The sequence below is a fragment of the Parus major genome, chromosome 1A (assembly GCF_001522545.3).
Source record: "Parus major isolate Abel chromosome 1A, Parus_major1.1, whole genome shotgun sequence".
Taxonomy (NCBI): Eukaryota; Metazoa; Chordata; class Aves; order Passeriformes; family Paridae; genus Parus; species Parus major.
This window is the reverse complement of record NC_031773.1, coordinates 61,040,181-61,054,024: the sequence shown is the minus strand read 5'-3', so window position 1 is coordinate 61,054,024 and position 13,844 is coordinate 61,040,181. Positions and strand designations below refer to the sequence as shown.

General features: G+C 40.4%; 1 protein-coding gene across 1 annotated transcript in view; it reads left to right on the top strand.

Moving 5' to 3' along the window:
* The window catches only part of VWF (von Willebrand factor), a 127,200-nt gene that overhangs the window by 6,077 nt on the left and 107,279 nt on the right, over positions 1–13,844 (top strand). Inside the window, exon 6 of the mRNA XM_015628568.3 lies at positions 7,072–7,196. Within this exon, the coding sequence (XP_015484054.1) occupies positions 7,072–7,196 (125 nt within the window). The remainder of the gene's footprint in view (positions 1–7,071; positions 7,197–13,844) is intronic.

Here is a 13,844-nt window from a genome sequence, read left to right as displayed (position 1 = left end):
GGGACCCACAAGGATTAGCAAGTTCCGGCCCTGCACAGGACAATCCCACCATGTTGTCTAAATGCTCCTTGAGCTCTGGCAACCTTGGAGCTGTGATGATTTCCCTGGGGAGCCTGTTCAGTGTCCCACCACCCTCTGGAGGAAGAAACTTTTCCCAAAGTTGTGGACACACTGCCCTTCAGACAGGCTGAGGTGCTGAGTCACTGCCACTGACATGGTTCCTACAACAGCTCATCCTGTGGAGAAGTGCTTATGTCCTGTCCAGACTGACAAACAGCATTGATTTTATTCTATGGGCTTGCTTGTTTATTGGATATGGAAGCAAAACCAATCCAAACCTTGAGAGATTGTTCTCACACTTTAGTCATAACTAAAATATAAAAAGAAATGTCTTGGAAGCTTTCTAGGGTTTTTTTGGTCTTTGTTTTTCTCCCAGACCCTAATGAAGGGTTTCCCCTCTGCTTTTTCTTGCCAGGTAAGGTCTGGTCCTTTATGGCCATTCTGTGAAGGCTTCTAAGACTTGCCAGTTGGCTCTGCTTTCTGACCTCAGCATGTACTTCTAATTGGTTGCCTTTGCTCATATCAGAAACATGAAGTTGAGTTCTTTCTAGATGCTCAGATACCTATTTGGCCACCTTCAGCCAAATAGCCAATGGCTATGACCATTCTGATCATTGTCACAAGCATTTTACCACTGGGGATTTAAAGCACAGGCCAGAAGAGATGACTTACATAGCATGACAGAGGAAATCTGACACAGCACAGGGAATTTGACTCTGGAAGCCCTTCAGGGTGTGCACACAGAAGTAAGTTGTTGAATCCCCTTCACCCTGCAGGCATGCGAGTAGTCTCAGGGAGGGCTCTTGCCCTGCAGAAATGGTGAGGAAATTCCTCCCCAGTGAGCAAGGCTGCAGCACAAAGTTGCCAGAGTTTATCCATGTACCTGCAGCCTCAGTCTGTGCCTAATACCCTTAGCATAGAATTATTAAGGCTGGAAAAACCTCCAAGATCAAGTCCAACCTTTGGCCAAACACTACTTTGTCAACTAAACTGGAGCAGGAAGTGTCACATCCAGCCATTTCTGGTATTGCTGTGATGGGTGGTGGGTATTGCTGTATGGGTGCTTTGATGTCAAAGGTCATCCTTGACGTCTGTGCTAAACAGATCATTCAAATCCAACACAGGGATGTCACTCCATCATTTTGTTGTGCATGCCACACACACTTAGCATAGTGTAAGGGAAAAAAAAAATCCCATCCCAAATTAATCCAGCATCCCATTATGTTTTTCTTGGCACTGGGAGGAAACAGGTTTCTGGGAATCTGGTATCCAAATTACAAAGATATTTATGATAAAACAATATCCATGGAGAATTTTGGATAAACCCTGCTCCAGCTGCAAGCAATATCCTTTAAGCTCCTGAAATACAGAATACATGATGAATATATATATTCATAGGAGAGTCAATAAAGGTTAAACACATAGAAGCAGGTAGTATCTGCAAGGAAAAAATCTGATATTTCAGGTAAAGATTTAATTTCAGAAGTAGTGTAGGTATATATGACTGAATATGTGACTTCTCAGCGTGTGGTACCTGGCACCAGAAGATTTTAAAGTACATTCTAAACTCACAGTGGTAGTACTGCAAATAATAAATATTTTTTTGCCTAAGAAAGTAAACAAAAGTTTAGATTCTGAAATGCAAATTTCTTGGCATCTTAAAGGATATCAGTAATTTGATTTTTAGGCAAGTTGAATGCTTTTGTTTAGGCTGAGTCAGTAATCCCATTTTCTTGAATTTCAATTGGAAGTAAAGGGAATAGATTCCCAAGAGAATTATAAATGGTACAGGCAAAGATGACTTGTTTTAGGGCATTCATCTGAGATGCCAGAAAGCTGCATTCCTAAACCCAAGGCTTTATTCGGGGTTTGGGATTGAAGTTAGACATTTCTATTATGAGGTGTGTGGCTGCATCACTCGGCTGTAGTGTTTTGGAGATGGCTTTTTCCCTCTCCTGTTCAATATTATTGATTTTAAATTAATTGAGTTGAAGAGGGCAGGAAAGATTTTTATAGCCTGTGACTTTGTTATTTCATATCACTAATTTGATGCACAAACTATGAATCAAGTTTTGGGTAGCCTTACCAATAGATTTGCTTGTCTGGAATGGAAACCATGTAAAATTGTGTAGAAAAAGCCCCCAAAACAACAAACACAACCTTCCCCCCCCCCATTGCTTGATAAATAACCAACATATGAAAGTTGGTTATTTACCAATCGAGATTCTATTTGGCAATTAAGACCCACAGGACTGTAGTGTCTTGACCAAATTCTTGCATTTATTTTATAGATGAGTTAACAGAGTCTGGGAGAGTTATCTGATGGGCCTGTGGCCATATGGAAAATCTGTAGGAGGTCCAGGGAGGGAGGTCAAGGTTTCTGCTTCCCACTTGGTGCCTGGAGCATGAGCTGTTTTTTCTGATGATTGCTTGCCTGACCATCAGTATCAAAGTAAAAAAGCTGGTGCCAGTTTCAGATTTCAGAAGGAACTGGTGGTTGGAGGCTCATAGTGAACAAGGATTTTACTGTGAAGACTGGCCATCACCTATCTGAAAATCTTTCTGAAGGGAGACAGATGTGAGGGCAGCAATTAGATCACAAAGGCATACTCTAGCAGGATTCCCCTGGAGACCCTGCCTGCTACTCAGGTGGTGGGGGAGCAGTTCTCTCCTCAAAGACCTCTGCAAGGTCATGGATGTCCTGATATTTCTAGGAAGTTAGGAGCAGGTGGGATTTGTGTTGTCCTTTAATATCTGCCTCTTGAACCCATCTTGCATCCAAAAAGGAGATTCCACCCCAGCTGGCTGCCTGGGGGTCTTGGCATTTTAGCAGCGTTTACCTGCTGAGATCTATACTGTGGTCCATACCAGGCACCACTTCTTCAAGCACTTGTGTCCAAATCCTTTGTTTTCATTACATTTTGTAACAACTTCTATTTTCAATGCATTTCCTGCAAGTCTTAAGCGAAACCAGTGCTTTAGCCAAAGTCCCATCCAGGCTGCATGTAGGGTTTCTGGGTGTAGGGCTCTGATGAGGGATTTGTTTCTGCAGAATCTTGTGTGCTTCCAGGAAAAAAGAGGTGGCCACAGAAGGGACAGAAGGCAAAACAAAACTTCTGTGGAAGAGATGAGGGCAGTCTTGCTGTGTGGTGGGATTGCAGTGTCAGTTTATGTTGACAGCATTACCTGTCCACTTAAACCCTAGATTATTTTTTAGGCTGTTGTGTTGTCCTTTCCACTGCAGAAGGAAATGGAGGGGTCAGTTGGGAAAGGCAGAGGGGTGTTGGCAGCTGGTCCTTCCTCTACCCAGAGCAGACAATGTGATAGGGATAGTTCTATCTCCCCATTTTTCCTTCTGAAGCCTCATCAAATAGGTGAAGTATTTACATTGGAAAAGACATACAGGATCATTGAGCCCAACTTTTCAGAGATCACCACTTTGTCAACTAAACCAGAGCACTGAGTGCCACGTCTGGTCATTCCCTGAGCACTTATAGGGGTGGTGACTCCACTACCCTGTTCAGCAGCCTGTTCCAATGCTTGACAATCCTCTCCAAGAAGAAATTCTTCCTGATGTCCAACCTGAACCTCCCCCTGGTGCAGCCTGAGGCCGTTTCTTCTCATCCTGTCCCTTGTTCCCTAGGAGCAAGGGAAGAACCTGACTCCCACCTGGCTGCCCCGTCCTCTATAGGGAATTGTAGAGACCCAGAAGGGCCCCCCTGAGCCTCCTTTTTTACAGGCTGAGCCTGCCTAGCTCCCTCAGCTGTTCCTCACATGACTGTCTCTCCAGACCCTTCACTTACTTGAAGTGTATCATAAAATTCAGCAAACAAAAAATTAAAATCGCATAATGCAAATGTTGCATAAAAGAATCACATTAGAAATATAAATTTAAAAGCACCACACAAGAAAAAAAAAATAATGGAAGAAGAGAAATGAAAAAAAAGTGACTTAAAAAGTATTTTAGTTGCCATCAGTTGTCCCAACCTTCAAATCTTAGCCTGTGGTTGAATGAGCCCCTGGGAGCAGCTCCCAGCAGGAATCCTGGCATGGATGTACATACAAGGCTGGAGAAACACTGTTTCAGAGGAGAGCCCAGCTCCTGCTAGGGAAAGGCTGCTTTACTACAAAAAAAGGGAATTTGGCACCTCGCTTCTCCCCAGGCTGGCCTGCATTGCTGTTTTAATTTTTATAATATGTGGTAAGCTAAAGGGTTGTGTTCTTGTTGCTGCATTTCTTTTCTTGTGCCAAGTCCTAGCTGCATAGATGAAAATTTTGTGTCTTTTATCCCTTTTCCTTGGGAGTCTTCCTCATTTGATACCTGCTGTGGGCCGAATACATGCTACCTTTAAAAGCCCCTAATTTCTAGTTGTGATAGTTTGGCATCTAGGAAAAAAAGTGGGAAATATCCACAGAAGTGACTCCTCTGAGAGACGCTGCTGGGATTTTGTTCTCTTGAGAGAACAATTGGTCAGCTTGAGACCTGACCAATAGCTGGCCATTTCTGAGAATTGACAGCATTTGGGGCCACTGAAAAGTGAGATCACCTTTGTGAATACCACCTTTTAAACCTAACCCCGGGAGCTTCTGTCTCTCTTTGTTTCTGGCCTTGAAAGGTAACAGAGCTCTGGTGTGGCCTGGCCCGCTCCCCCGTGGCCTGTGCGGCCCAGCAGAGCCTGGGCTCGGCCTGCTGTGGCTCCCGGGCGGGGGATGGAGCCTGCGGAACTTCCCTCGGCTCCAGGCCAGGGCCGGGCTCTGCTGCAGCCCCTCCTGTTAAACCCTCCGGGTCCTATTCCAGCACCCTGCTGAAGCCTTTCCCAGGGGGGCCTCTGGCCCTAGGCTGGGGCCGGGCCAGAGCTGCTGGCATCTTGCTGATACCCTCTCACCGGAAAGCTGTCCACTGCTTTCCAGCGCTACCAACCTGAAATCCAACACCATGAATACCTGCAGTCGCTTGGGCCAGATTTTAACCCTTTCACTACCCAGATGAGACCTGCAGATTTAATTGCCTCTACAGAGAGAGGAAAGCGAGACAACATGAAACATCAAGGTCAGTAAGATGGAAGAAGTCAAGCCTCGCATGGAAGGAGAATGAGGAGGTGCATTAGTGAGCTGAAATATTCTTTTGCTAAGGCCATGTAAATGGACAATAATGTTCTGAAAAACTCCTTTAATTAATGAAAAGAGTATTAGCAGGAATGAACTATTCAAACAGTGAATCTAAGCATAGGTATCCATTGATGAGCTAAGTAAATGGTGGAGTAGTTGTGATCCCATGAGATGGTGGAACAGAGAGAGAGAAGTGAGAGTTGATGAAGACCCTTGGCCCCCAGGGAGGAAAGGAGAAAACCTCTGTTCCCAGAGATGATCACAGAGACAGATGAAGAGAACCTTTGCCTTTAAATAACTCATCCTTAAAATAATAACCCTTGAGTTCATGGCCCATGAACACACCTCAGGGTGGTGTGAAAATGGGAGGAGGGTATGATGGCAGAGTTTTTTCCAGGCAGATGCCAATCATGGGAATGAAAAGCCATGAGAAAACTGTTTTTTGTGAAAAACTCTCCATGGAATGACAAGGGAAAACTCCTCTCCCACAAAGACTGATGAAAAGACTATTATATAGTTGGTACTGCTTTAACATCCCAGGTTTTGTCTCTACAGTGTCAGCTGGGAAAGGAAAAAGGGTGGGGGAAGAAAAGGTTTCCGGAGGTTTTATTCTGGTTTCTTATTCATGTAGTTCTGTTAATAAACCTTTTTTATTCCTTTTAAGTTTTAAGCCTGTTTTGCCTTTCTCCTAATCTATATCTCACAGCAAGAAATGAGTAAGTACCTTGGTGATTCTAGCTAGAGCTAAAACCACCGCTCTAGTTTACAAAAAATTCTACAGGTCTTAATACCTCTGCTGTAGCATTCTCAGTGCAGTTTTCATGATTACCCCATAGTTTAGGAACAGTTTTAGTGGTCTGTATATTTCTTGTGTTTGTACTAAATAGGGAGTTCAATGGAATCTTTATTATCTGTACCTGTATACATTATTAAATATTCTATAGGTATATTTGGGAAGAATTTTTTTGGTTTTCAGATACAATCAGGCTTGTATCTCAATACATCTTCTGCATAAGGTGTTGGGAATGCATTAACATTCGCAATTTATATTCTCACAGGTACCACAATGGGGTTTTAAAAGGCTACTGAGGGTCACAAAATTATTTACTAGCAGGTACCCACAAGCAGAGATAGTCCTGGAACCAGCAAGGCCATGGGTGGCAAAAGCGGGTGGAGGGAGCATTCCCTCTCTGGGAGGATCCCCCTTCTCAGAAGGATGGAGCAAGAGCAGCAGAGAGGTGGTTTGCATCTCCCAGGGAGTTGCAGCCATACAAACTCGTTCAGCTTTGCTTTTATGCAAAATGGATGCAAATCTTGCTAAGCCTGGGCCAGGAGCTGCTTGTCCTGGGACAGAGGAGTGTGTTTCAGGACACCTTACCCAGGAAGAGGATGGGCCCAAACCATCATGGTGCATGTTAAGCTTTGCACACAAGATTTAGTTTTGGATAGGAGAAAAATCAAGGCTAGCCATGATCAAGAGCTCTAATGCTTTCTTCAGTTATGGAAAGCAGCTGGGTTTGTTTGCCTCTCTAATATGTTTTGTGTTTTATTGACAACTTTTAAGTGGTAAGAAGATGTGCAGGCATGATTTGGCTTCTGCAGATTGTAGTTGACCAGCAGCAACTCCTACCATGTTCATGTAGGTGTGAGGGAGGTGGGGAGCTGCCTTCTGCAGGCTTTAGTCTGTCCTTGAGCTTAGATATGTCCTCAGCATAAAAGTAAATCCATATCACTGATAGTGGCTTTCCTACAATCTGTTTGGAATAAAAATCCATTTGATGCAACAGTTTATATTTTTAAAGAGAGCTTTTGGCAGACTATCACCTTAATAGCAGCCAATAATGCACTTGTCACTAAAACCCCTCCAAAAGTGATATTGCTTCTCTTATTCTTCATTCCCAGGGACCCTGGTGGAGAACAGTTATGATTTTGCCAACTCCTGGGCTTTGCACAGTGAAAACAAGCACTGCAAGAGAGTGCAGACTCTGAGCAACACCTGCAACATTTCATCTGATATGGCAGAGAAGGTTGGTGCTGCAAGATGTTGTTCTGGTTTCAGTCCTTCTCTACCTGAAAGGCAACATGCTTGCCCTTTGGCAACAGAAACCTCAGAATATTGTGATTTGGAAGGAACCCACAAAGATCACTGAGTCCAACTCCTGGCCCTGCACAGAACAGCCTCAAAATCCCACCTTGTGCCTGAAAGCACTGGCAACCTTGGGGCCATAACTATTACATGGGGAGCCTGTTCAGTGCCTGACCACCCTCTGGGGGAAGAACCTTTTCTGATGTCCAGCCTAAACCTGAAATCTGCCTATCTGTCTATCTATCTGTCTGTCTATCTGAAAATAATGTGGGATGGGACTACTGTGCTATTTTAGATGATTTGTTGCTCAAATAAGCAGATAAGGTATCACTTTCAAAGGTGTGAGATTTTGAGAGAAGCAACAAATCAGCCATAGCTCAAGGTAGTTATGGGTTTCTTCCTCACACAGCAATATATAAAATGTTGGTCCAATAGACAGTTAACATGAAACTTGTTTCTACTTAATAACCTATTACCTTTGCCTAATTTTGTCACACTGTGTCTGTCTTTCAGCCAATAAACTGATAGATCACATACACACACATCTGTAAATCAAACCCTTCAGTGTCAGTTGGAGTTTCCATTTTTCTGTTTCCCACATCTCCCTTTTCTCTCTCTGCACTAAAAAATTACCTTTACAGAACCAAGGATTCTAATTCCTGAAGTTCAGTGGATGCTTTAGGAAGATAAGGAGTCTACCATTCCCATGTACTTACTGGAGTGGTAGTGGGTAAGCATAAGGTAGCTGAAGTTGAAACATGAGCTAAAGTCGCCCCAACACTGGTTCTAGGTTGGCTGACTGGTAAAGCTACACTACTAAAGGCTAACAAAGCAAAATTCAAATTTAACATTTGATTGGACTCCATATTTCTCTAAGGTTATCTTTTGCCAGGAAATTGTTTTCTCAAATTTTTAATTTTCAAGCAAATTTTTCAGCATATTCCATTTTTTTTTTTTTTTTTTTTTTTTTTTTTTTTTTTTTTTTTTTTTTTTTTTTTTTTTTTTTGTTTCTTCCCAATCTTGTTCATGGACGAACCAAGGATAAGATACAAAGTTATTCTGTGCACATCCAATTTTTAAAAAAAAATTGGACATCTTCTGATTCTTTTGCAAATTCTTTCTTATATTCTTCTTCAAGAATAGGAAGGCAAGGGCTAATACCACACTTTTGCCAAAAGAGCTTTACAGTACTCCTGGTTTTTTACATCCTTTACATTGATATAAAACCCAAGGTTCACAGTTTTGCAAAGGGCACAAAAATAATGTCCAATGTCCTCCAGGGAAATGAAAAAATGACTATTGTTTTAAGGTCCAAATAGTTGAGACTCCAGATGTGCTGTTTTAGCAGGCGAAAGTCTATCAGCTCAAAGTGTTGATCCTTAACATCACTGAATATTCTTTCAAATCCTGAAACAGGGAATAACTGAAGAAATTAGTAGAGATGCAACATTATAATGATAACATAAAACTTCTGTTAGCAAAGAGTCTTTGTAATTTTCAGACATAACTTCATCTTATCTGTCCTCCTTCTGTTCTTATTTTGACTACAAATATTGTATGGTGACTTCTCTGTTCATTGGGTCTCATGTTTTTGGAGGCAATCAGATGGTCATGGTCATATGAACTTTTTTGAACCTGTTAATAAAAGATAGGTATACATCTAAGTTAATGAATCATTTAGGCTTAGCTGTGGTACACTTGATTGTGAATTCAGATTTTATGATATTTTCTAAATTTTTGGTGTAAATATTTCATTATTCAAAATGAACTGTAGTCTAAATTTCTAATGCACATACTACATTAATTGAATGTTCTTAGGGCATCAATTCCTTTTGCTTTTAAAAGTGAGATGTACTTTTTTTATCATGCACATGAATATCAAAACAAATTGTACACATAATGAATGAAAACTTACAGTGTTAGAAATTAATTAGATAATATACATGTGAGATTAAATTACTATTACCCACTAAAACATTGTACCAGCATCTCAAAGTCTGCAAACAGCTGACAAACCTCAAATCAGTGAAGGACTGGATAACCACCTCTGGAAATGATCCTCCAAGTCCACTTCAAAATTGATCCAGCTGTCATATTAATAGGGTCAAATTGCCAAGTCAGAAGTGACTCAGATATTGATTTGATGCAGAAGACATCTGAATTGTTGGCAAACATTCTGTCCAGATAAAGTCAAGACCTGGCCAGGGCCTAAGCTTTAAACTGGAAAGATGTCTCTTAACTCATTTTTAAAACAAGGCTCTTAATAATAGCAGTTATGAGATGGTTAAAGCTCAGCAAACTGTTGAAGTGCATTTCTGTAAAGCAAACGATTAGAAGTCTTAGGCAACAGATCAACAGAACTATCTAGCAGTTGGTTTAATCTGCAGTTTCTCTCGGGGTAACTGGCTTTCAGCAACAATACATTTTTCTGGAATTCTGGAAGCACTAAAAAACAATAAAGCTACACTGGATCAAACAGTAGCAAGCCTTCTTTCATAAGGGAAAGAGTTAAAGAACAAAAAAACCCTGTACAGAAACAGCTGTATAACTTGTTTAAGGAGATGCATCAGCAGTTAGAAAATAAAAATATCTCAAATGACATGTGTCTTAAAGGTAATTACACAAAATTTGTGAAGCATATGAAAAGCTAGCTATAAATACAGTAATAATACCTTATGAATAATACCTGTAAAAATTAGTGAATTCACATCATGTAATCAATATATCAGAGACAACCATCTTAGGAAGTTGAGATAACACTTTTCTAAATCTTCATGTATCTATGACAGTAAGGTGAAAGAAAGAAAAACACTAAAACAGCTCACAATTAATAACTGTCACAATACTAAACCATCACTCACTTTTCTGAGTTATTTATAGGAGACAAAACCAGCAGAGATTGTTACAAATAATAGAACCTTCAATGAAATGAAGGATGTAACAGACTGTATCTTCTTCCATCCAAAGCAGGTGTTTATCAGTGCTTCATTACAAATGTCTCAGTCGTAATTGTCTTTTCTCTAAAAGTTAACAACTATACTCCACAGTTTAAATAAGCATCCTTTAACAAAACTTGAGAAAATTTAGATTAAACACCTAAACTTGAAATTTGACAGAAAGAAATCTTAAAAATTACTCAGACCTAAACATAGTGGAACTTAACTTTGCTTGATTCTATCAACACTTAATTTGTGTCAAATAAAAATGTAACTCATTCTGACTCTATTTTTACAAAAAAGGCAAGTGAAAGTTTGGTATATAACTTTTAAACATAATGTGGCAGCAGTGTGGATTTATATAGAGATTATAGAGATGTGACAAATACATTATGATTTTATGTAATTTGGCCTTTAGAATAACTCATAATAACTGCAGATGTTATTGAAAATACTCATTTGTAGTAGGAATTTTCCTGATATAGTCTTAAGTTTATTAGAACTTTTAAAATGCAGTTCTACTAGAGAAAAAACAATATAATGCAGGGTTTGGCAAATTGCCATTCAGCTTTTGTAGCACTTTGCTGAAACATCAAGTCTAATTTTTAATTAAAATCAAAGTCCAAATAGGTATATATGCTATCACATGTGTTTTTATAACAAAAATATTCACAATGAAATTACCTTATTGAAATAGAGGAAAAACCAAGCAAACGAGTAATACATAGTTAACTTAACTTGTCTTCTTGTACAGTGAAGTTTTCCTAGCTAATTATATTTTAAACCATGAATATTTTTTGTAGATAACATTGATTCGAAAGTCGTTTTGTCAGTAGCTGTAAATCACTCAATATGTTGACATTAGATTTTAAAACTAATTATTGCAAGGTAACTTTTTAATTCTGTTAATATTTACTGTAAACATTTCTAAAGAGGGTTTTTCGAATTTTCTAGGGGGTCATAGTAATTTCTTCAGTAAAACTGTAAAACCACAAGAACTCATAATTACTGAAAAACACAAAATTAACTCTAAAAGGGTGTATAAAAGCATTCTAAGAAAACAATGAACCAAGACTTTTTAACAAGCTGGGTACTATCCTGGCACTTCTTGGAGAGGCCGTGGGGGGGCTGAACACCCCGCTCTGCTGCTGTTACCTCTAGAAGGTTCGAGCGTATTCTTCAACATCCCCCACATACTCTTGCAGAGGGGAAAAACGGAGAGAAAAAAAACCCCACAAAGTTAATTTTAACAAATGCAGTTCTTTCTCTCTTTATAGTCTTTTCTCTCATTGTTTGCAGACAGATGGAAAAGGACATGATTTTACAAAAACAGACCATGTTAAGCGAAGAGCCTCTATGGACCAGGTGGTACCAGTGGCAGCCATTGCAGCTTCTTTATCAACCTCTAATTACAGTAATGAATTTTGAACTAGATGCCATGTAGTTAGCAATTTTTTGGCTATTTTGTCTCCCTTTGAAGATGCCTGAGCTACCATGGCTCTGCCCAACTGTTTCTGTAATTGCTGATATTTGTTCAGCTTGGCCTTGGAGCTTCTTCTGCAGTGGCTCTGCCATGGGGGTGCCTTTGTTCTCTGCTCATGCTCCAATGCTCCCCCATGACCCCATGGGTCAGGTGGAAACCAATCTAAATCTGGCTCCTCTTCAAAGGCAGAGTTAATATCTTGCATAAATTTAAAAGCATCGCATATCTCCTTATTTTCTTTTCTCTGACTCTCCCCTCCTCTCTCTAAAAGTGGTGTAGCCAGGAGTGCTCGCTCAGTACTGGGAGGTAAAGATGGCTGCTGCTGTGAGGCAGGTAGAATTACAGAATTCACAGCCTGTGTAGATTGCTCATTAATGATCTTAATTAACAAAAAGCACAGAAAAAGTAGCGAAGGTAGCCGAATTCCTACAGCATTCCAGAGAAACTTTTTAAAGGCAGACTCAAGGTCCATATCAAGCAAATTCCACTGCATCCAAATGAGAAAGTCTCTTAACTATTGCTTGGTTAATGTAGGATAATTGCTTCTTATCAAGTTCTTTAATGTATAGTAAGCATCCCTCTTTTGCTTTGAAATTTTGTATCTCATCCTAAGTTCCCCAGTCCTCACCTGACTTCTCCTTGTCAGATGATGAAAATGAACACTTCTTTTGCCCTCGTCCAGCAAGAGACTGCATAGGCTTCTTTACTGCCTTTCTTTGGTGTGCATTGAAGTCTTCCTTTCAGACTAAAGCTTTGTTCTCAGGATAGTGTCCACTGGGGCATTCTTGACTTCTGATTCCCAGAGATTGACCTCATGGAGGCACCATATTGTTGAGATGAAAATAACGAGGGATGGGACCAATGTGCTATTTAAGATGATTTGTTGCTCAAATAAGCCAGGTAAAATATCAGTCTCAAATCTCACAGTGTGAGATTTTGAGAGAAGCAACAAATTAGCCATAGCTCTAGTCACGGGTTTCTTCCTCAAACAGCAATATATAACATTTTGGTCCAATAGACTGCTAAAACAAAACTTATTTCTACTTAATGACCTATCACCTTTTCCTAATTTTGTCACACTGTGTCTGTCTTTCAGCCAATAAACTGAAAGGTCATGTACACACACATCTGTAAATCAAACCCATCAGTGTCAGTTCTGTTTCCCACATCTAACCACCTTCCCCTTCCCCCCACCCCAACCATTAAACAGATAAACATAGAAAACAACAGCTTTTTTGAGGCTGAAGTGTGAGTTACTGCTGAAGAAATTATGTTACTAGAGAAAGATGTGTTTCAGTGATTCCTGTATAATGAGGTAGTTTATTGCCTTTCTGATTGTGCCAGCAGGGAAGCATCAGCTCTGAAGCCTCTGTGGGCACTGCCTCCCCAAAATATATTTGTGAATATGTTGCAGTTTATATACTTGGGAGTCAGCAGAGGAGGGAGATGCTCCAGCCAGGCTGTTTTTGACAGAGGAGATGTTTTCTGTTGGTGTTCCAAAAGCTCTGTGTCACCAGGCTATTTCCCTTCGTAGGAGGATGTTCCTTCAGCTATGTGTACAGATAGTAGTGCTGATTTATTGAAGAAACACAGAACTGTTTGCCTTGGCCAACTCTGTGACCCCCTTTGCTGCATCGACTTTTTTCGTGTCTTTTATAAGTACAAACAAGTTTCTTGTTTCCCTTAGGGTGTGGATGCAGGCAGATGGTCACCAGCTTGGGGAAGAAAGTAGCTTTGAATATTTACTGAAGCATGTGGTATTGACAGGTTATGACATGGTAAATTGAGCCTTCATCCCTTGCAGGGTTACAGCTGATCGCATGTACTCTGTTGTAAATCAGAATGGTTTCCTGGGTGCCAGGTTTAGATTTATACCAGAGTAACTGAGGCTGAAATGCAGTTCTTAGTTTCTAACTATTCGAGTCCTGTAGACAGGTATTTGCTGAACAAGACTCAATTAGTTTCTCAAGAGTAGTAGCACTTCTGGAATATATCTGCTCTACAGCTACCTTGAGTGCTGGTTTCCTAGCTACCTGGAAAAGGCTAACTAAGAGTTGGACAAGTTGCAAAGTTCTGGCTCTTTGTACTTCCATTAAGCTTTTGGATGAGGATGCTTCAGATGTGTTGTGAAATTCAGTGAAGGCTGCTCATGCCCCTCAGCACTTCAGCC